General features: G+C 40.1%; 1 protein-coding gene across 1 annotated transcript in view; it reads left to right on the top strand.

Moving 5' to 3' along the window:
* The first annotated feature begins 7,666 nt into the window (after positions 1 to 7,666).
* The window catches only part of mtss1lb (MTSS I-BAR domain containing 2b), a 64,402-nt gene continuing 48,549 nt past the window's right edge, over positions 7,667 to 23,519 (top strand). Inside the window, exon 1 of the mRNA XM_053315857.1 lies at positions 7,667 to 7,735. Coding sequence (XP_053171832.1) covers positions 7,667 to 7,735 — 69 coding nt within the window. The remainder of the gene's footprint in view (positions 7,736 to 23,519) is intronic.

Below are 23,519 nucleotides of genomic sequence, written 5' to 3'. Positions count from 1 at the left end.
ATCCAGGCTGAGCTTTGTCAAATGTGTGTCATTCCAACATATGACTCATCTTATTATGCTGTGAGTCTTTTTTAGGGCATGAAAAATGCCATTTTGAAACCCACTGACCAATCTTCTAAGCCATGTTACCACAAGCATTTCAAAAACAGGAACTATGACGAAACACTGTCTTTTTCATGTTTTATTGCTCATATTTTATCCATGTGCCTCTGATTGGATCTTCATTGTAATTATCAACAGGTGAATATGGTCTGTTTCACAAGAAGAAATAAAGTATGTATTTATATGAGCAAGGAATCTACACTGTTTAAAAGATTTAAATACTTATTGGATATTTCATATGCTCAATGCAATAAAACGTGCAAAAGGGAAGACTTGAATTGTACTGTCCACCTGAACAAAGGTTTGGAGACTGAAAGTTTGCTCTGCTCAAAGCCTCTAATGTAGTTGAAGCTGAATGCTGGTGAATGACTCACCAAAGCAGGGAGGATTATTCAGATTTGAGGACAGGCCTCTGACTCACTGAAAAACCACAATATAAGAGCTGTGACATAATTTATTATAGAGAATAGAGAAGCAATAAGTAAGTAGTTATTCAGTCTTTCAGTTGTTTGATGACTGTTAGCATGAGCAATGCAGATTTCAATCAAACTAATCATACAATTTACAAAGTAATCATAGGTTGAAGATTTAAGGTGTTATGTTGTTTTACATTCTTTGTTTCGGCATATGAGTCAGAATGAACTGATAAGTTGATCATTAAATATATCTTTTTTAATGAATTAGAACTTATGGTTCAGATGAATATAATTCACTTCAGCTGCTATATTAATCATTTCCATTGTGTCACGTGTATTTCTACAAAGAAATGACATGTTGATTGACACTGATGTATTTAGTGTTGCTGGAGCAGACTGTCACTTGTGACAACATGTAATATGTTACAACATCATAATAGTTTTCATTTTTTACAGCTTGCCTAAAAGCATGGCTTGATAACAGTTAATAAATGGTTATATTAAGTGGTATTTATAAACACATAAAAGCAAAAATAAATTTGAATTATAACATAGTAATTATACATTTATTGTATTTATTTATATAACTTCACTATATCAAATGAAAAGAAAAAAATGTGGTTATCTTGCTTTGTCCTCTTCATTGTATTGTCTTGGAAGCCTCTTCTTTTTAGCTTTTAACCTTTAAATCATTCTTCTATTATATCTATTTTGAGCAAATTGTTGTACTTTGTATTTTTTTTTCTCAGTAGGGTTTTTAAAAAGCTTTTATGAGTTTTTGAATTTCATGCATAGTCAATCTTCATTGGGTTTACAATGCAGCAACAGAGGTTAGTCATTGATTTTGAAGTGGTTGATAGTATGAGTAATTTACATTTTTGCTAAAACACATCATGAAGGCCATAAAAAATAGGAAATATCCTGCGTGCAAGTTCCTCTGTCTGCAGCGGGGAAGAGGAGGACAGAGAGGAGGCTCAGTGGCAGGGAGTCTGTTATTTTTGTGAAGCAGTCAGGAAGCAACAAGATGCAAATGCTGCTTCTGAATATTCATCCGGACCGATGAGCATTGCATTGTGGGATTGTTAGCAGAAAGTGGCGTGCATGTTATCATTGCAGACTACTTTGCTGCAGACGTGCCTCAAATGTGGCTCTGCCTCAGTGATCGGATCAGCCCCGCACTGCATGAGGGAGGCATCTCCATGGCAGAACTCTCTGAGCAAATCAAGACTCTGGTGCCTGTTGGGTAGGCTATAGTTTGCTGCTGGCACACATCCTCACTTTGTTGTCCAACAGTTTCACCCAGAGGGACATTGCAGTGATGTGGAAGGATTCCCTGTATACAGTGGTGTGGATGTGTGCAAAGTTGTGTCAGAAGGTTGAATATACACCAGAAGAGGAGACTGACTCCAACATCTCCCATCTCCAATACCACCACTTTCATTTGTTCATATATAACACACTTTGTTTTTCATATTTTTTGTTATTTGAATGTGTCTCCTTGTGTTTGAATGTTCAGTTTTTATGGGTCCACACATAAATTTGTGGGGTTAAAGGTTACATTTAATCATCCCATTTTAAGCACATAAACTATATTTCCCCACTTCTACTTTTTTTTTTGACCCAGATGTTTGGAGTCATCTGGAAACGGTAAAGTGTGCTGGAGACTGCAAACAACTCGTATGAGTTTGAGTAAAACAGATGAACCAAAAACTGCTTTTTTTAGCTCTTAAAAAGGAAATGAAAAAATTAAAGTTGAACTGAAATTTGAATTCTCTGGAAAAGACAAAAAATCAAAACAGTGGTGTATTCCTGAGGCTGTGTCAGGCCCAATGTTCTGCACATCATAATAATATTCTACAAACATCCTCGTACCATTTGTTATCGACCTTCATTAATATAAGCTGTCTGTTCTCAGCAACATTCGATATTTTGGAAGACCTAGCTAATTAGCTTCCAATTTCTGAATGGAAGCTAGTTAGACTAGCTTGTTAGCTTTGTAAGTAATGTTACACAGAAAATTAAAATATGTAGATACACAAATTGATACATACATTGTATTTGAATCTTTATCTGAAAATTAAGCTAAAAAGCTAACTAACTAGCTTCCAATTTTTGAATAGAAGCTAGGTAGCCTAGCTCATTAGCTTTGTAAGAAAGTTGTAATGACATTTAAATATGTAAATACATATATTGATACATAAATTGTATAAAGTGAATCTTTATCCGAAGCTAACAAGCTAACTAATTAGCTTCTGATTTCTGAATGAAAGCTAGTTAGCCTGGCTTGTTAGTTTCGTAAGTTAAGTTGTAAATAAATTAAAATATGTAGATACTTGAATTGTGTATGTCAGGACCCGGTAGTTTTGTAATGTATTTTGGTTGAGTTCGTTTTTTGTCTTGTCTACTTCCTGTTTTATTTTGGTATGTCTTGTCTAACTTCCTCCCCTCATGTTTGCCTCCCTTCCCCAAATGTGTTACACCTGTGCCTCGTTATCCAGCGTATATATGTGGTGTGCTCTTTTCCTTCTGTGCCAGATCGTCTTGTCAGTTCCCTGTCAGAGTTCCAGTGTTATCTCAGTTTAGATTCTTAGTGTTATTGACCAGTTTTTGCCTTTTGGATTCTGAATTTTTGCCTAGAGATTTTGTACTTCTGCCCTGTGATTTTGGACTTCCTGGTTTCTGACTTTTGGACTGAATTAAACGACTTGAGAACTCTTCATCCCTGTGTCCTGTCTCTGCATTTGAGTCCACTTGGTCTGTGCCTGATAGTGTATAGTGAATCTCTATCCTGCAACAATTGGTCACAGGTGTCTCAACATGAATCAAGTTGTGAATATGGGGTCCTTATCCCAGACATTGCTGACAACACAAGGCAACAAAATGGATATTTAGACCCTAACCAAGGTGTGAGAAAACTTCATCAGGGCTTTAATTTGTATGAAAGCAAACAGACAGGACTGGCTGGACCTCCAGTAGCTATGTGTGTAAGAGACACCTCTAAATAGAAACCAGGTCCACAGTTAAGGAATGCAGTAAAACCTTGTCAAATTGATTTAACCTGGCTGGAATCTGTCACTTTACCATACACAGCTGTTAATACACCCACACTGTTTTCATGACTCTTTGAAGTATGTTTACTTTCTGCACTGATCTGATCATTTTCAGGGAAAAGGCCTCATGGGAGATAATGGGAACCAAAGGAGGATTTTGCAGCGGTTGAACACGTGCTCCACAGTTTTCTACCACATCCAAGAGAAGCAGGAAATGTGCTGGGTGTTACGGTAGACAGTGTGAACTAAGTGTACGCAGGAAAGACAATGTGTGACTTTAAGGGTACACATACAGTAAACACACGCACACACACACATACAGGAAGGATTAGTCTAAGACAGGAACAGCACTGGCTATATGATATCTATTACATCCTTCCTACTTTCAAGGTGACCGTAGAAGCATATAACAGCCACATAAAAGCTACACACATACAGAGTGCACATATGGTATTGACGCACACATACACACACACACACACACACACACACAGACACGCAAAAACAAACACACACACAAACTGGAGATGCTTTCTCTTATAACTAGCAGATCTCTCTCAGGATGCAAAAGAATTGGCACAAGCTTCTACTGAGCATGTGTGCACCTGTGCGTAACACAGTGTGTCGTACTTTTGTCATCTGCTCTGTACTGATACTCTGACTCCAATATAGTTTCTTCTACAGTAGATAAGGGTTCACTCAGTTGGATCCTGGTAAACAATCAGTAAATAATGGTAAATTAAAAAAATTACATTTGACTAAATTCAAATATCAAAAACAAAAAAAGTACACATGTTCTAACTGAATCTATCATGATCTTACATAAGAATCATAATGTAATATAAAAAAGCACATAGGGCCCTTTTACACCAACAAAAAACATATTAATTAGCAATTCTTCTTCATTAAAGCTTTTTTTGTGTTTATTAAGTACATATATTATTTAGTTATTTAATATGGGAGTAAATGTCATTCTTGTATTGCTCTGTATATCATTGTATGTTGAACTGATGCGGTATTGAATTTTAGTCGAGTAAAACAACCTAGTTTTTGCAAAACAATGTATGGAGCCTTTGTTGTGTTGATAATCCCAATGAAAACCATCAATGTATCAGAGCATTATTCAGCCCATCCAATTATACTGCTCCATCTGCTTCTTTAACATGTTATACATCACTAACTGGGCCAAACTCACATGTATAACCAACACTGCTGCCAGGATAATTGGTCTACCCACACCCAACCACACAGGACTTAACAATAAAGTCAACCTCAATAGTACAGGACATCACACACCCACTAAATCACCACCTCACCCTCATGCCCTCAGGGCGCCGGTACAGAGCCTTGAGGTGCAGAAGGGCTCGCTTTGGGAAAAATCTGATCCCCTCAGTCATAACCGTTTTAAACAGCAGGCCTCACTGAACAGGCCTGCACTGTTGTCTGTCACTTTATGTTGTTGTATTGTTGTCGTCTGTACAGTACAGGGGAAATGGAAATCCCCTTGGGGACAATAAAGTCGAAGTACTTTCATTGTAATTAGTATTTTAGGCTTCAAACCATTTTAGTAACATTTCCTCTCAACCCACAAGACTGTACATGTGCCACCTTATTCTGGATCATTTACAATGTTCTAATATTACCTGATGAAGTACTGGACTGAGACAAAACCAAAGTTAAAATCACTTGTTTGATAGTTAGTTGTGTCAAATATCTCTTAATTATCTGTGTGAATGTAGTTATTTGGAGGGTTGAAGCTCGACACAAAGGCTGTTCATATAAAAATCTAATATTAAGACACCACATGCTAAAAACCATGGCAAGGTTATCATGTGACATTAAGATCTTACCGCTTGAAACCGATACCCAAAAAAGATCCAACGGCCACTTGCCACTGCTGTCTTGTTTCCAAGTACTCTGACGATCCATCTGTGGTCACAAGAATATCCAGCGCACTGTGACCTTTGACCTTTGAACCATCATTCTTAGTTGCTTACGATATCATGTTACTTGAATACTCGGTAAGTACAGTACCGCTCACGCCAGTTTAGCCATATCAGATTTAATGAGGTGAAAGCTTTTATTTTTTATTTTAGGTTACAGTATAATAATCATGATTGTTAAGTGCACACTGTTTCTGACATAGAAGGACAGATTTTCTTTGCAATAAACCTAAATCATTGTCTCATGAAAAACAACAGTGTGCAGTAGAATTAAAAGAAAGATGAAAGATGGAATTTTATGTTTTATTGTTCACTGTATGACGATTTAAGAACTACACAGTAAGTAAAATGGGATGGGAACCTTTCCTGTGTCAGATTGTATTGGTTGAGTTTGGGACAGAAGACAAAGTTCTTTGTTTTATTAAAGAAGTCATATATGTACATAACACAATAAATAAGTCCAGTAACATATCATATACATTTTGCACACAGAAGTCACATTAGCTAAACCAGTAGTTCCTTTTTGGCTTGTGACCATTTAACCATTTAGTTCATCAGTGTCTACTTGTCACAACTCATTACAAGTTATGGCTTCAGATGAATTTTTCCTTCATGAATTTGTCTCATTTTAACACTTTTGGAGGCCTTCAAATCAGGTAGAGTCAGGTATGTCATTACTTGAGGAATTGGTGTGAATAGATGACATTTTACTAAAATCTTAGAGGTCTGAGGAAGTGAAAGAATGCAGTATTCGACTTCTTCTATTGACTTTCTAAGGCTTGAATGGCAGAAAGTAAAATTAGAAAAATAAATAGAAAGATTAAACAATTTTCTACAGATTCTTTTCTTTATCCCTTTTATGATTCCCTACTGATGCGGTGGCTTTTTCACGTCAAGGGCAATGAAACAGATCTACATCCACCGCAGACTCCCACTGAGAGGATTTTTTATCCTTGCAAGAACTACTCCACGGAAGATTTTTGCGGATAGTTGTGACTTCAGATGGGGCATGGGAATATAAACAGTAGTTATTGTGAATGTCATTTACAGTTAGTGTCTTTTCTCAGTGTCAACCACTATATAAAGCATGTAACTCTTACATCTGGACCAAACATGCCCCCAATGAAGAAATCAATCCCATGATATTTTCTAATGAGGATCCTTCAGTCCTCACAGGTCACTGAAGGTTTATAGAAGTGATATTTTAATCAGGGTCATCAGGACACACATTCTTACACACACACACACACACACACACACACACACGCACATACACGCACACACTCTTCTGGTAGCTAAATCTACTTGACATTTACCCCCTGCTGAAATTTTTCGAGTGGACTATGGTGTGTGTGTGTGTGTGTGTGTGTGTGTGTGTGTGTGTGTGTGTGTGTGCATGAGTGTGTGTCCGTGTCCGTGCGTGTGGCCATGTGACATGCCGTCCAGAGTTGTCCAGCCTCCTTTTTTTGACTCCCTTGCATGGATCGTATTACTGGCTGCTCTCTCCGCACCGCTGAGCCCACCGTCTCTGCACCAATCACAGCCTGTCTTTACCTACACGCACATGCATACACAAACGCACAGAAACAGACCCCGACATACACACAAACACACACGCACACATACCCATATACACACACACATCGCTCCGGTTCTCCGCTGCCTTAACATGCGTCCCCGACCGACTCCGCGTAGCGCTGGCTGCGCCAAGATGAGCGATGGTCGTCCCGGTACCATCTGAACGTCTCACCGCCTGACTGACCCAGAGCCGGGGACACAGAGAGAGAGAGAGAGAGAGAGAGAGAGAGAGAGAGAGAGAAAGAGAGAAAGACAGAGAGACCATCTCCCCTCTCTCACAACCCATCTTCCCTTCGTTTGGAAGAGACCGCAGCGCAAGCCGTTTCTTTCGGCACCTTTCCTTTTTTTCACCCCCCTCTCCTCCTCCTCCTCCTCTTCCTCCTCCTCCTCCTCTTCTCGCTGCATCCCTCCGTTACAGTCGGTCTCTCGGTTTCAAGGGGGGAACCGAAGAGCCCGGTCGTAATTTTGTGGAAATACATTTTTTTTGTTTTGCATTTCTTTTTTCCCTGCTGGGTGTTGGTAGCGCGCAGTTGGTGCGCGCCTCTGCAAATTCCGGTGAATGGTGGATTTGGCAAACATGGAGACCGTGGAGAAGGAATGCGGGGCCCTCGGGGGTCTATTCCAGGCGATTGTCAACGACATGAAGGTAAATAAAAGCCTTTTCTGCGTTTCCCTGGAGCCGTTATCATGCTTAGACACATGTGCTCCCTCCCTGAGAATAACCACACAGCCTTATCATAATGCAGCCGGTGTCTTGGTCATACATAAACCATCTGAAATGTCTGGACATGCTCTTCTACACATATGCTCATGCTGAATGGGGTTCTTTTATTATTATTAATATTATTATTTTAAATGAACATGGTATGATGGCACCCGTTTTTACTGACAGTGCTGCGGCTGCCAGGTGGGTTGTTGGTGCGAAACCCGCCCCCTCCTCCCCCCCATGGCCAGAATATTGGCTGCGCATGTAAACGTCAATGCATCTATTATCGGACATGCTTGACGTGATGCTTAATTTCATTTCACCCCCAACAAAACACAGGAGCACCGCACTCTCAGAGCAGCATCATCTGCTGTTTTTACGCAGCTTTATGGATGCGTCTGGTAATTGTTTTTTTTCCCCCATATGCGCATCATTCTGAATGTTTCAGTGTGAACAACCTAAAATGAGGGAAAAACCCCCGTGACAGTGGCCGGTGCCTATATGAAACCAGGAAGCCCGTTCACCTCAATAGGTTTATGTGAATGAGTGAATGGGTTTACTAGACAGGCCTCTACACATGTAATCAGATTTATGTCCGACAATGGACCCACAGGTCAGTTAGGCTATAGCTTTGAGACATTCCGTTACACACACACACACACACACACACACACACACACACACATACACACGTGTGAACCATGGGTGGATAATTGTGTTAGACGCTTCATCATCATCACCACCACCATCATCATCATCATCGCCATCAGCGTCGTCGTCCATTCTACCCAAGCCAAAGTCTTACTGTAAGAGAGCGCAGACACAGACATGACTCCCGCATGTTCAGCCTTGCTGTAACGCTCTCGCCTTTTTCAATGGATACTGTGCGTCTCCATGAGAGTGCAGCGTCATTGATTTTCTGTCAGGCTGATCTGGCAGGAAAACATGAAGGCGTGAGAAGCCGTGCAGCCGTCAGACACCCAGCCTCCCTTGCCTCCCCAGCCTCCATGCCTTTCTGTCGGTCTGTCTGTTTGCTGTAGCTACCACTGCCCTGCCTGAGTCCTGTCTGTCTGCCTCAAAGACCCGTCTGTCTGTCAGACTCCCTTCAGCCAGTCATTCTGCAGCTTGAAGGCTCCAGCATGGCAGTGAAAGGGGCTGCTGCCAGGCCATAGTGATTCAGTACCCACCCATGCCAAATGCACTGTATGCACTGGATGGATGAAATGGCTCATGATACAGTCTGTCAATATGTCTGCCTGTCAGACGCCCATGCAGCTCTGCAGGCCTCTCTGTCTGCCTGTCATTCCTTATCATCACTCTCCCTTTGTCTTCCCCCCCATCTAAATATTTGTGTGTGTGTGCATCCCTGCATCATCAATGACACCAGGGCATGGTCAGCAAGAGGTGTATCTGTACATTGTTATTACATAAGGAGGTGTTTGCTTAGATATAAAAGGTAGATGGCTTCAGATACTTATTTCAAATGTATTACTTATACTTATATTTTTTTTACATTTTATTATCATTTCTATGACCCCAAAATTCTAGAGGTCATGGCCAGTGCTGCATTCTAATTGTGCTTTAAGGCGAGATTATTGGATTTTTATTGTTAGAGTGACACATGTGGGAGTAGGAGAAAGGGATACATCAGTAGGGTCAATACTTCCATCCAACACATGATACACAGATCCATTGTTTTGGTTTTTTAATAAAAGCTGATACTTAGGTTCAGATATGGATTGTTTTCAAAAGAGGTGTTAAAATTGAATGGAGCAGTGTCGACAAAGGCTTGAAATTAAGAGTAAAGTTTAAAAGAACACTCATACATACTCCTTCATTCCTCCTTCTATTGGCGGTATTGCTTTGTTTATTGATGCATAAGAGATTCCAACTGTGATTCAGTGCTTCTATGTAAAATTGGCAGCAGGGATGTGTATGGCATCGCCCACACGCCTACACACACGCATGTATGTGTGTGTGTGTGTGTGTGTGTGTGTGTGTGTGTGTGTGTGTGTGTGTGTACAAGGTATAAACAAAAAGGGGACCCACTCATCAAAACATTGCTCCATAGCACTACTAGTGGTCAAAAACTCCAAAGTGCACCTTTAAGGTTGAGTGTTATACATGTAGGATTTCAGGTATTGCAGTATCAACTGTATGTCAGGATCAAATGATGGGTATTTATGAACAGGAAAATAATAAATAATCTGAATGTGATGTTTTGTATTGTGGGAGATACACTTGACACTTCTTGAGGCTGTATATTACTCCATCAAAGATTCTCATGAAATGTTTTGTGTTAGTGTGTTATAATCCACTTTACAAGATTTAGTTGTTTTTCTGGAAGGATTTAGGATTTCTGTCATTGGATAGTTGTTATTTTTAAGCTACTAAAATGATTCAATATTAATCCCAAAATGCTCAGCTTGTCTTTGTTAGTCTAACTTCCAAATTCTGTTGCATGGGTGTTGCTGTCATTGTCTGCAGTGCTTGAGCTGTAGGCGTGGCAACAACCAAAACATTTTGCATTGCTCGTCTCGCAATGGAAATGAGCAAGTTTCATTCATCTATACTTTGTTAAACACATAGGGGAATTCTTCTGAGGGCTGTATAATGAGATGCACCCACCATGCAGATCATAAATCAAGGCAATTTCAAGGGTTCTGTGCTAATGGGAAATCATTATACTGCCAAATACGACCATTTTGAGATGATAACAGACTTGTGAAAATGCTCATCCCTTTGAAAAGCATTCGGGTTTGGTTGCATAGCAACATCAGCACCTATGACACAGCATCTGGAGAGCTCTTTAACAGAGTACAGGATGTAGTTAAAGAAGTGAGAGGTGCACGGAAGAACTACTGCAGGATTGATGGATAACACAATCGAAGGAAGTTTTTTCCTGCCGTTTTAAAAGCATCTAGATGTCTCAGCACTTTTTCGTCTTGGGAAAGTGAAAGCTCAACCGTTTCTTGTGAAATGACCCCATAACCCACAGTACCCTGAGTACAGTAATGGTCTATTTTAAGCAATATTAGGGTTTTTTAAGATTTTGCATGGAGACAGTGCTGAAATGCCCCCCCTAGCTAAAGAACTGTATAGTTTAGAGAAAGCTGTGGTTGCAGCTGACTCTTTGGCTTTCCCAGAAATGGCTGACTTCTAACATTAATTATGCTCTTTTGAGTACACTCCCTGGGCATAAACATCAAGAACAATATCACAGAAACATGAAGACAGAGATCACACTGATGCTCAAACACAAACACACACACATAAAACAGATTCATCTTTCTCTTTGCTTGCTCCTTCTCTTACACCATCTCTGTTTTCATCTATTATTTAGTTGGACTCTAATGGCTCTCCTGTTTATGTTATCAGCTCACTCAGACATATATGGGTCACTACAACCTGGGCCAAAGACACTACTGTCCTGGTATAAAATGGATGAATTCCTGAATCCCAGAGGAAGCATCGAATGAACGTCACAGAGCAGATGAGAATTATTGAGTCATCAGCTCTCAAACTCTCTTTGACTCAACAGGAAACAATGTGGCTTTGATCAATGTTTATAGCTCACCAAAGAAGAACCCATTTGTCAGATGAAACAAATGGATTAATAGTTTTTCTTCACAGGTTCTCGGAAACAGGCTGGTTTGTTAAGTGAATGCAAGACTTGTGCAATCACACGTGCGCCGCAGAGGAGACATCTTAAAAATATCAATGAGTGATGTGATGTGCACAGTCCACAGAGGACACGTTCAGATGCAGAAATAAAAGTGAAAGTCTGATCATTTTGAAACCAAAAATGGCACACATATTTCCAATAAAACACATTCTTACTCTATAATATTTATGGTGGCTAATTTTAGCTCATGGCTCAAACTGTAGTGTTACTCTGATGTATTTTAGCATTAATCATCACCACTTGTGGCCACAGTGGTAATGATATGATATTTAAGTATATTTAAGTATTTCTTTTTGATATAAATTGAATACAAATCTGTAGCAATACTGGCATTTTGTTACATTCAATTAGAACTATAGGTACAGTAGGAAGGTAGAGGTGTAAAGGTAAAGAACGCAGAATGTAGGTACAGTAGCTAAAGATCATGAAGTACTTGGCCTCAAGTAGATACAGTAGTTTCATATAAACAGATGGTAGACTTCAAGTGGGTCACAGTAAGATAGGTCATCTTAACATGTGACTGGATAGTCAGGAGCATCATCATTTTTCTACCTAAACCAATGTTTTCATCAGTTGCTTAACTAATCTCCATTTTGTGGCTAAACTGGTTGAAAGTGGCATTACAGATCTTTACTTAGAGACTCCAGTTAGCATTCCTTGTTCAGTATTTTATTATCAAGACTACTGCAACATCCTTACAACATCTAGCACTGAACTGTCTTATTCAGCAATACCACACCCTCCATTTATTTTGGACACCTGCTGTAGCCAATATGTCGTCCCGCCCCTCCGAAGTTTATCATGTGCTTTTGTCTCTGCTAGTGGTGCTTTTAGGTGTCACGCATGCTCATGGGTTCCCAATTTAGAGCCAAGCTGAATGAATGCCAGCATCAGCAGATTGGATCTATGCTGTTGAAAAAGCACTTTTTCTTCCTCTTTCCCCAACATCTTCCTCCTCCTCCTCCTCCTCCTCCTCATCCTCCCCAGGTCGTCCCTTCCTCTTTCCTTTCTCAGTAGATCCTCCACCCAAGGCAACTAATCACGCCATGTGTGTCTGCTGTGTGTGTGTGTTTAATACTTGCAACGCTGGTGTCTTTTATGGCGTGTAGATCTGATAGTAGTAGATTTTATGTGATAATGGCTCACAGTGGGAATTTCTAAGAAGCTCATGATAATAAAATAACAAAGTGGTAGTGTAGTGTTGCGATTTTCTGGCATTTTAAATATAGTGTACATATGAAACCTTCCCATATGTTCATAAATTATATGAATCTATGTATGTGTGTATGTGTGTGTGAGGGCGCAATGTAGTTGTCGGCCATGCATATCCCTGGAGGCTATGTCTCGTAACTTTCTAGTGAATTACAATCACCCCACCCCCTGAGGGGTAATATGATGAGACGCAGAGGTCATGTTCACGGTCAGCTGAATATATGGACTAGTGGTTACTGGGTAATATTTTGTTGATAGCAGCAGTAGGAAGGAATAAAGAAGAATGGGATTTCCCTCGCCTCCCCCTTAAAGGCTGTTGCAGGCTTTTTAGTTTGTGTTCTTCTAGTTTTTTCAATCTTGTTCTCTTAACTGTTAATAATGATAATAACATGCACGGTCCAGACAATAACAATCATGCTTCCAGTGTTCACAAATTTAGTGGGCTACTATATATATTTGTAGCCCAACCCACTTCCCCTACTATGTTTATATACTGTGTCTATGTGCCATGTATGTCCGTATGGCATAATATTGGTAACTAAACAAAACATACAGCATAGGTCCAAGGTGTTAATGAATCCTATTGGAGCACACACTCAATAGTGGAAATGCAACCTCACCAGATTTTACGAGTGATGAATCAATGATGAATTTATTTTAAAGGGGCACTCCAGAAATTTTTAGTACTGCACTTCCATAAAGTTGTGGGACTGACAAGAGACACATTAATAAAAGAATGATCAAAATCAAAGCAACAGTGACTGAGATAACTCCACTCGACCACTGTTGCCTAAATGACCACTTCCTTTAAATTACACGTCCACTTAGTAACTTTTTATTTTAACAGTAAAGAAATGATCAGTTGATTTATTTGTAATGTGACAGTATATGCGTTTTCTATATTTCATATATTGTAATTCAGCTCATGTGGATTTTTGAACTTGTGATGGACAAAATGGTCAATCATTTAATCAAAAGTATAATCAATTGATGAATCAGTAATGAAATGAATCCTCACTACCTGCAGTCCTAGTTTCTGTCATGTTGAAGCTACTCTGTTTAAAAAGAAAAGTGTATGCGGACCATCTGTGCTGGAATACAGCAGAACTCCAGTTTTATGTTTTTTATGTTTTTCACTAGATGATTCACAGTAAAGACTGCTACAAAACTACACGATATAAGCATTTCAGTAATTCCATTAATACACATCAGTCATATATCAAGACTTTGTTTTGCTTTGAAGTTGACTTTACTTTAGTGGTGCATAGAAGCTAGTCCTTAGCTCAGATATGGTGGGAACCAAAATGAGACTGCAGCTTGTGATAGCAAGCCACATCTGCTTTGCTTTTTTCTCTAGCCATGACCATGATTCACACCGCACTGTGCATACCATATAATACAAATAATACACACAACCTCACAGTTAGTATCCCTGCAGTTACATCGTGTCCATTAATGTTTCATCCTGGCTTTGTAGCAGCAGGGAACTAAAGGTATTCTAACATGCTCTCAGCTATATTTCCAAATTCAGTTGTAATTTGAAATTTGACGCTTTCATGGTTGTCCTATTAAAATAAACAGGGCAAAATTAATAGTATCATGATAGGTGGAAAAAATTATCTCAAGGTCCACTTAATGGTAGCACTTAATTTACATTTGTATGTATACCCCAAACTCCAAGGGCAGTGATTACAGCATTGGAGCTTCCCCAGCTTGGCACACCTGTATTGAAGGACTTCTTCCAATTCTTCCTTGCTCTTCCTCCCAAACCCTGTCAGACAGAATGTGAAATGTCTCGGTTTAGATATTCAGTTGCTGTGTGCGCTGTACAGCAGCTGTTTTTCAAGGTAACCCTCTGTATGTGTATCTGGTCTTGCCTGCCAATGAAAGCCTCTAGATTAAGACGTTGCCAGCCTGCACCAACATGCCTTTGGGATGGTATAATCCAGGTGATGAGTAACACCTGTTTCTGTCAGAACTTTCTCAGATCAGAGAGAATCATTGGACATGTAGAGTCCTTTAAGTGCTGTTTGACAAACTCCAGGTGAGCTGTCTTATGCATTATGCACTAGAGTGACTTCCATGTACCCACTGTACTGACTGCTGCACAGATGGTAGGGGATGGGCATGTAGAAAAGGGGTCTGATTGACATACTGAACCTCTTCATTTGTAGAATGATGGTTAATTCCACTGGATAATACATTTTTGGTGTACTTTACCTCCTACTGGACTGAACTTTATCAGTATTTGGGAAGGAAATGGAGGTAATTTAGAGGAAACTGTGGTTTGAGGCTCGACTGCCTCCTCATTAAAGTAGAAAACTAGAAAAAAACATCACAACAGACCAGGAGAACTGGAAGTAAACTGGTCAGTATCCTTTCAGACACTGCCCATTGTTGCTGATCCCTTGAAAAGCCCATGACAATTACGTCCTGTGACTCTGGGCCATTCTGCAGCACTGAAGATGCTCTGTGGAAGTGTATCATTAGTCCAATCTGTGGTGTGCTTGTGTCTGTGTGGTCTAGGGGACTTCCCACCACAGCACTGTTGTTTAAAACAGAGACCGAGATGCGTGTCAATAGAAAATGGGAGGATAAAGACGGAGAGGGTTCTCTCATCCTCATGGCTGGTGTATGTCCATGCAGCGTCAGACCATTTCTTGCAGCAACTGAAAATTGATTAGATATTGCTGTTTTGTGTCCAGAGTAGACATCTTTTTTAAAGCAGACATCTTGACTTCATCGTAGTAGAAAAAGCACTGATGACATTACCAATGGCTCATTTCTACTCAAGTGTCACATAAAGCCAGTGAGCCAGAATGCACCATACCAGGACCTTGAAACTGAAGCAGCTAAATGTAATTCATCCATCATTAATTGTATTATTTACACCTGTGCTTTTCCTACTGTGGCCTGTCAAAATGGCTGTGTTTTTCCAATGAGGCATTAGTAAGACAGATCATTAGTATGCAGCACACAAGAGTTGATTCATGAAATGTACTAAAACAGCTTAACTGAATACATATTTTCTGAATTAATGCTACATTAAATGACTTGTTTAGATTCACATTTTGCTCAGTGTGTATTTATCTTAGTGGCAGTGGATATGTTTGCTTTTAGCAGTTTGTGACGTTACTTCTTCAGAGCGGCTTTGTATAAACTGGGTGGTGTGTTATTGTTAAAATGAAAGCTTCCTCCTTTTTTGACTTTGCCTTTCTGTTCCCTTTAAAGGTCAGCACTGTCAAGATGGTTTGCAATCAGTCAAATGCCCGAATTCAAAGTAAACTGAAAATGACCTCTATGCAAAAACTGCACAAATTTACCCCCAAGCGAATACACTAATAGTAGCAATGTCCTTTGCAATGACTTGATTTCAGTCATTTCAGACGTTTTGCTGCTATAAGTGTTTCAGGTGTTTTTGAATTTGAAATTCCATGCAGATAGACACATATCGATGATTACAGTTGGCTTGTAAAGCTGTACCTTGGAACACAACCAGTATGTAGAGAAGCAGAAGAAACACTTATTTGATGGCAGGTCGAGTGTGTCTCGCAATTTAATATAAATTACCCTCATATGCATTGTTTTTAAATGACACAAGTTTGACCCTGAAACTTTTTCATTGCACAAAAACATTCAATCCACTCCATGAGTTAAAGTTGCCACCGTGCCAGCAGAATCACAGGACGCGCAAAGGAGCATCTCTCTCGTTAGAGCTCGTTAAAATCTCTGTGGTCGTGAGGGCCCCGGGGCTCGTTAGGGCCGGCAGAGATGAATGGGGAGGACTGGTCGTGGGAGGCGTGGAGGCTGCTGGGAGCCAGCCAAGACAGCCTCTCTCACTGAACCCTTTGTCAGGCCTGTCAAAGCCTTCTCATCACACTCAGCTGTTCACTGTAAAACACACTGATCATTATGAACAGGCTAGAGACAGAGACAGAGAATAACAATGAATGTGTGCAAATCAATATTCTCTTGTTCATTTCAAAAAGAAACTCCATATACGACATCTTCATTGTAGAAAGACATTTTTTGAGTTTCTTTTGTAGCACATGTGCTTATATATGTGTGTGTGTGTGTTTATCCTGACGACATAGCCTGATAAAGAGCTGATTTATCAATATAGGAAAATCAATTCTCTTCCCCCATGCTAGAAGCTGCATAAATTGAGTAGGATGGTAGAGAATGGTACAGCTGTAGAGGAACGATGAGGAGCAAAAATTAAAATACAGCATCTGCACTCAACCATAAAGAAACTCCACCCTTCATCTCCATCAGCACTGACAGCCTCTGCATCTCATAACATACTGATGTGCTTTGCTGCACCGCCTTGCTTCCTGTCATCTTTTTAAATGCCTTCACATAAGAATGTCTCCTCCTGCATTGCAGAGCGGCCAAGGACACTTAAAAAAATCACATTTTGACAGCATCGAACATTATCTTCTTTTTCAAATATCTTCTGAATAGACAACAGAAAGATATTTACAGTTCTAGACCATCAGATCAATCACCCAGGTGGCTATACTGGTCAGTATTAGTATATCTCTGACATACTGGTATAAATGTATATCTTGGCCAGTAAGTATAAAGGAATGTATGTATAGAAATGCTAAAGATATGTTTCCAGACACTGTTGTAGCCTGTTGTACAGCTGACACCAAAATGTTCCAAATATTGAGCTGATAGGTCAATAGCAACAAGCCATAAAATGCTGCAACCACTTTGCATATTATACTGTAGTTCGTCATTGTTTTAAATAACATGTTTTTAATGTCAACCAAATCTGCACACAATCCTGAGTTTTTAAGACACGTTAAGCCTTGTCTGTTTGGGTTGTACTGGACTGAGCCATCAAGGTCAGCCCCCCTTCCCCCCCTGTCGTCTTCCCCCTACATATCTCTCTAAGTGCTGAGGGTCGCAGGAACGGTTAGCGTCACTTACACTAAGTGGTCTCACGGACACACCTACAATGTGCATCAACAGCTCTTTTACACGATCGGAGCAGTGGCGATAATAATAATTTCCAGCTCAGCAATGGTAAGGAGAGAAACAGCTAAGAGTCATCTTCATACCTGGAGAGCCTGGATGATTGATGGCTGCTTGTGAACATATAATGCAATGAAGCATCAGTTTGGTGTTGAAATCTCTCTCTCCATTTCTATGAAACACTGCTTTGGCCTGAAAGCAGAGCTGAAAGGGGGAATCCTCTGAAATCACATTACTTTTACGCACTGCAGTTTACTCAGCTTGTGAATATGTTTGTATCATATCTTCTATCTTGTAAAGTCCTGATAGTTTGATAATGAAATTTGAGATTCACCAGGCAAGGCAGGTCTAACGATCAACTACAGAGGCACTATACTACATGCTATGAGGATATCTTGGCTTGTGCTTCTTTGGCTGTGACCATTCTTTAGCCTTGCTAGGGCCTTGGCTCGTGGGATGGCAGTGTTCATTGGGTGATCCACCACTTTTGTCCACAATGAAATATCCCCACAAGTACTGTATGAACTTTGGTACAGACATTCATGGTCGCAAGAGAATGAATCCTGCAGACTTTGGTGACCTTTTCTCTAATGCCACCATGAGGTTGACATTTTTGTTGTTTAGTGAAATATCTTAGCAATTATTGGATGGATAGTCATGAACTTTTGTTACAGTCATTCATGGTCCCCAAAGAAAGAATCCTGAACACATTGGTTTGCTTCCTCTAATGCCATCATGAGGTTATTCAATTACTGTATGGATTGCCATGAAATCTGGTACACATATCTATGTATGTTGCCCAGGGGGTTAATCCTATTGATTTTGTGATCTTCTGACTTTACTTTAGCACCACCATGAGGTTAACATTCAATTATTTGATGGATTACAATGGAATCTTGTACACATTACTACTTATGTTGCCCAGGGGGTGAATCCTATTCATGTTTGTGATCACCTGATTTTACTTTAGCATCACCATGAGGTTGACATTTTTGGTTTTTCATTAAATTTGTCAGATAGATTGCCATGAAATTTTGGTTACAATACAACATTTATAAACTTCAGCCACCCTCACATTCAGTTCAGATGGGTCAGGTTCCAGTGCCTTTTTCCCCTTATGTAGATGTTTTCAATACAAAGTATCAGAACAGCAAATCATCCTGTCATTAACACATTGGTTTTAAATCAGACAGTTGTTGCAGATTTTTACAACACAATCTTCTTGTAGCTGCCTCCAAAACTAATACTGCTGTCCTCCTTTCATTCTTATCGCTGCATCTTTCATTCCTGCTATGATACAGTAGCATCTGATTATGTGTGTCCATTCATGACCGTTCTGTCTGGCATGTTACATGAAATTCATGGATGTCGTTTTACCCAAAGCATGGTGCAGACATCCCATTGTGCAGATGTTTCACCAATAGGGCGTCTATGATCTCTGGCCTTGCAGCACAGAGACACAACAACACACAGATGGTTCCCTCTTTCCCCTCATCACTATGTTTAGATTGGAATTAGCTGCTGCACTTCATCAATTATGCAGCGAGGCAGCCTCTGTCTCCTCATCTGCATGCTGATCCTCTTCCCTTTGAAACAAAGTGCCAGCCGATGAGCTGGGAGAGGCGTTTTACTCAGCATGGTGGAGGAAATCATGACTCCACTTATTTTGCTACTGCATAAATCTTTAAAAAAAAAAGAAGGTAAAAGTGGACCATATTTCCTAAATAAAAGAAGACAGTCAATTAAAAGCTGAGTCTCGGATAATGATCCAGGGCGTGGTCGACACATAAGTAAAGGCTGGCCCAAAAGACAGGCAAGGGAAAAGACAAGGGTGGATAAACTCCTGGTGCCTGTTATGTAATGTGCATGCTAGTTAAGCATAAATAGTAGTTACCTGGATGCAGTGCAAGTTCTATGAATTCAAGCAGAGGGAGACAGAGGAGAAACAGTATTGTTCAAATATGTGAATATTTTAATAATAACGATGGCAGCAACATCACATGAGCATGGGTAACCAGGGTAGCCAGTGTAATGATGGTAACTTGGCTAAGCTGGCAAGCATACAACCATGAACACACTATCCACATCCTACAGCTAAGTGGTGGTCATAATGTTCCGAATGGAACTCAAGAACTAGGATTATAGTTCCTTTTTCAAAACACATATGGTCTGATCTACCACTGCTATGGTCAAGGTTTGGGTAAAGTTTAGGCGGCGACCGTTTTGGGATTAGGTAAAGACTGCGGTCATGATTTAACCCAGGTATGTCCAACCTATTCCATAAAGGACTGTGTGTCTGCAGGTTTTGTTCCAACCAATCAAGAGCCCCTGATTCAACCAATCAACTGTCTGAAGACTGAGATCAGTTGATTAAATGAGTCGAGCCCGGTGTGCTCCTGCTTGGTTGGAATGAAAACCTGCAGCCACATGGCCCTGTATGGAATAGTTTGGACATGCCTGGTTTAAACAAACCATCATTGACTGGTTCTGTACCCCCTCCACCACCTCCACTAACAGTTTCATCATCAAGTTAGCACGTCCTCCTTAAAAGGTTTAACAGTTCCATAATAATATTATGCCACTTTCAGAGACAGCAGCCTTTATATGCATTGCCCTCCAGGTTGCTTGTCTGGAGAATGTAATCATATGTTGCTTTAAATGTTTAATCAAAAGAGCAGTGCTGTCGTTTTTGCTGGCTAGGACAGCTGTCTCAGCAGAATATCTAAATTAACATTAATGAATGTCTTTTGATGAATTTGGTCGACAGATTGTGCCTGGGCTGGAGAATAATTGATGAAATTTTATTTATGTTCAAGATGTGATTTTTAGCCATGCTAGTGCTGTGACTCTGGGGATGACAATGTTGGTATGTTGGTTGGTTAGTGAACAGTCCACCACTTTGGTCCAGATTGAAATATCTCAACAGCTATTGGTTGGATTGCCATGAAATTTGGCACAGAAATAAATAGTGCCAAGCGGATAAATCCTAGTGACCTTTGTGATTCTCTGACTTTTCTACTAGTGCCCACATGAGGTTCACATTCATGTCCTTGCCAGGATGAAGTCTAATAATGTTATTGATCCTTTAACTTTTCCTCTAGCGCCATCATCAGGTCAAAATTGTAATTTATCAAATACTACTTTGACAAAATGTGCTAATTAGCTAATATTAGCATGCTAGCAAGCTAAAACAAGGTGGTGGACACAGTAAACACCCTCACAAATCAAATACAGTGTTGTTATATTCATGCTGCTAGTATTCAATCCCTTGTATAGTATAAAAGAAGCGCAGTAACCTTACCTGTGAATGTAGGCCTGAATCACTGTAATGTTACAGCTGACTACAGAGCAAACAAAAGACTGCACCATTCTTTCTGGAAGTAGTGTAGACAGATAATATGGGGCATTTTTTTTCTCTGTGGGTTATACATCCCCAACCTTGATAAAAAATGAGTTTGATCCTCTATTTGAAAACTCCCAGCCAGTCGATTATGCATATAAAGCGCTGTGAAATTAGCCTCTTTTGTTTGGTTCTTGCATTTCTCTTTTAACGTGTGAATTGGCTCGATTATACAACAAAAAATCTGGCTAATCCTTACATCCCTCTCTGCCTGCCTCCACCCGCTCTCTCTCTCCCCCTGTCTCTCTTGCTGGATTTCCTCTGTTTTTCTGTCTTGCTGTGGGGGAAACAAAGGGAACAAAAGAACGAGAGGAGACAGTAAGCTTCTCATCCACTGTAGTGAGTGGAGTGGAGCTCTCAATAGAGTGCTGGACAGACTGGGTGGACTGGTGGTTCTCTGAGAACTAGGCCAGAGGACTGTTGACAGCACCCCAGAGTCCAGAGTCAGGACCAGATGAAACAGAGGATTACTCGAAGAAAGAGTGTAAGGGGAAAAATAGTCAATATATTACTTTCTATCACGGGTGGGAGATTATTATTGGAGGGATAGAGGAAGACGGAAGGGTCCCTGTACACCGGTTGGATTGAAAATGGGGATCAAGTGGAGGGTAAATACAGTTTACCTACCCTCTGTTTTTATAACAATACACACACACACACACACACACACACACACACACACACACTCATGCACACACAAAGAAAGTTAACTCTTTGATGCGATTTGCACCAGCAATTGTATCCTTTTTTCCTTCTAACTCAGACATATTGTAATACACAAGCATCTTCCTGACTACAGATACACTGCGCATAGAAATCATGTTAAATGTGACAGTTATAATTTCATATCTCCTAAATTCTGAATTGCATTTTATTTCACCTCAGTCATTCACTTTGACATTGTGTGTGTGTGTGTGTGTATGTGTGTGTGTGTGTGTGTGTGTGTGTGTGTGTGTGTGTGTGTGTGGATGGGGGGTGGGATGTGGGGTTTATCTGTCCTGCTGACCAACTTTTCAGTCAACACTGAAGCTGTGGTAGAGTTTGCTAGCAGCAGTTCACTTGTTAACAATGTTCTTTTTATATTGATCAATGAAATACGTTGACTTTAAGTCCTTATTTCTGTTGCTTACATGACATAACAAAACCAGCTTGGTAGCTAGCCAATAGCTATCTATGTAGGAAGATGACACCCCCATTGTTAATTCTGCCAAAGGTCTGACTGGTTTCTTCAGCCTCCACAAACAGCAGTCAATGGGCACAACACCAGACCTTTTCCAAATATAAGACGTGGGCAGCAGTCTGAAACAAGGCAAAAAAAAGGTCTAGTTCAGGTGTAACCCACGCATGTTATAATATATATCCCTCCCCATAAGAAAAGGAAAATTAAAGGAAAAATTCACTGCTGTGAATAGGACGATTTCTTAAAACTGGGTAACCTATGTTGTAGGAATGTGCAATTATTTTTGAAATTGGTGCCCTATGACAAGAGAAAACTAATAGCGTGTTTATGACAATTGCAATTACAAAGTGAGTTTCTACTGCTTACCTATTTTGGGACGATGAGAAGCTGGATTTTGCCTTAAAGGCCGGATGCAGCTGCAAGTTACATGTAACACAGTGGCTAATGTGCCATTCTGATAAAATATTCTATCAGAAAACAAAGTCAGATGTTACCAAAGCACCACAAAGTCTGTTGCAGTCTCTCTCCATTCTTTCTGACAATCCTCATCAGACACTGGTTGATGCTACTTCTGCCTCCCTGGCTGCAGGCGCCTCTCTCTCAGCTTCCGTGGTCGCTTCCTCCTCCACACACTCTTTATCTGATTACACAGCACTATATTCAGTCTCAAAAATTGTAATAGTGTTGCCACATCTCTGCTCTGACATTATATTATAAAGGTAGTTATTTGTATTAGTGTTAGAGTGAGGATCAAGGAGAAACTCAGCAGCTGAAGTCGGGCTGTAAGAAGCTGTAACATCGCTCCGCTCAGGCGGTCGCTTCTTCTTTCAGACTCTGTTGTGTCCAATTAAACAGCATGATATTCAGCTTTGTATCATGGATGATGCATTTTATGTCACCCTGCAGACTTTTGCAGAGAAAAGTTGTTCATTTGAATATACTACACGTTGTAATAATACAATGCTGCTTTAAAAAGGGGCAAAGTTTCCCTTTAATGCTAGTGACAAATTCCGTGAAAATTAGTTTTTTATTAGGGTGGTGTCACACTCCATATCATATATTAGAGATGTTTTACAGAATTTAGCAATCGAAAGTCTCATCAGCATGGTTGTTTCTATAACACTGACACAATTATATTCAGATATTTGTGGTGTGTTTAAAACCTGTGGACTAATCCTGACAGTTTAAAATAGCATAAAACATCTCCTAGAACATGTATATTAACACTGACATACCAATTGATGGCATTTATGAGTAGCTGAAT

Source organism: Scomber japonicus, chromosome 1 (assembly GCF_027409825.1).
Source record: "Scomber japonicus isolate fScoJap1 chromosome 1, fScoJap1.pri, whole genome shotgun sequence".
Lineage (NCBI taxonomy): Eukaryota > Metazoa > Chordata > Actinopteri > Scombriformes > Scombridae > Scomber > Scomber japonicus.
Note: the sequence above shows the minus strand (reverse complement) of the source record. Positions and strands in the feature narration are given on the sequence as shown.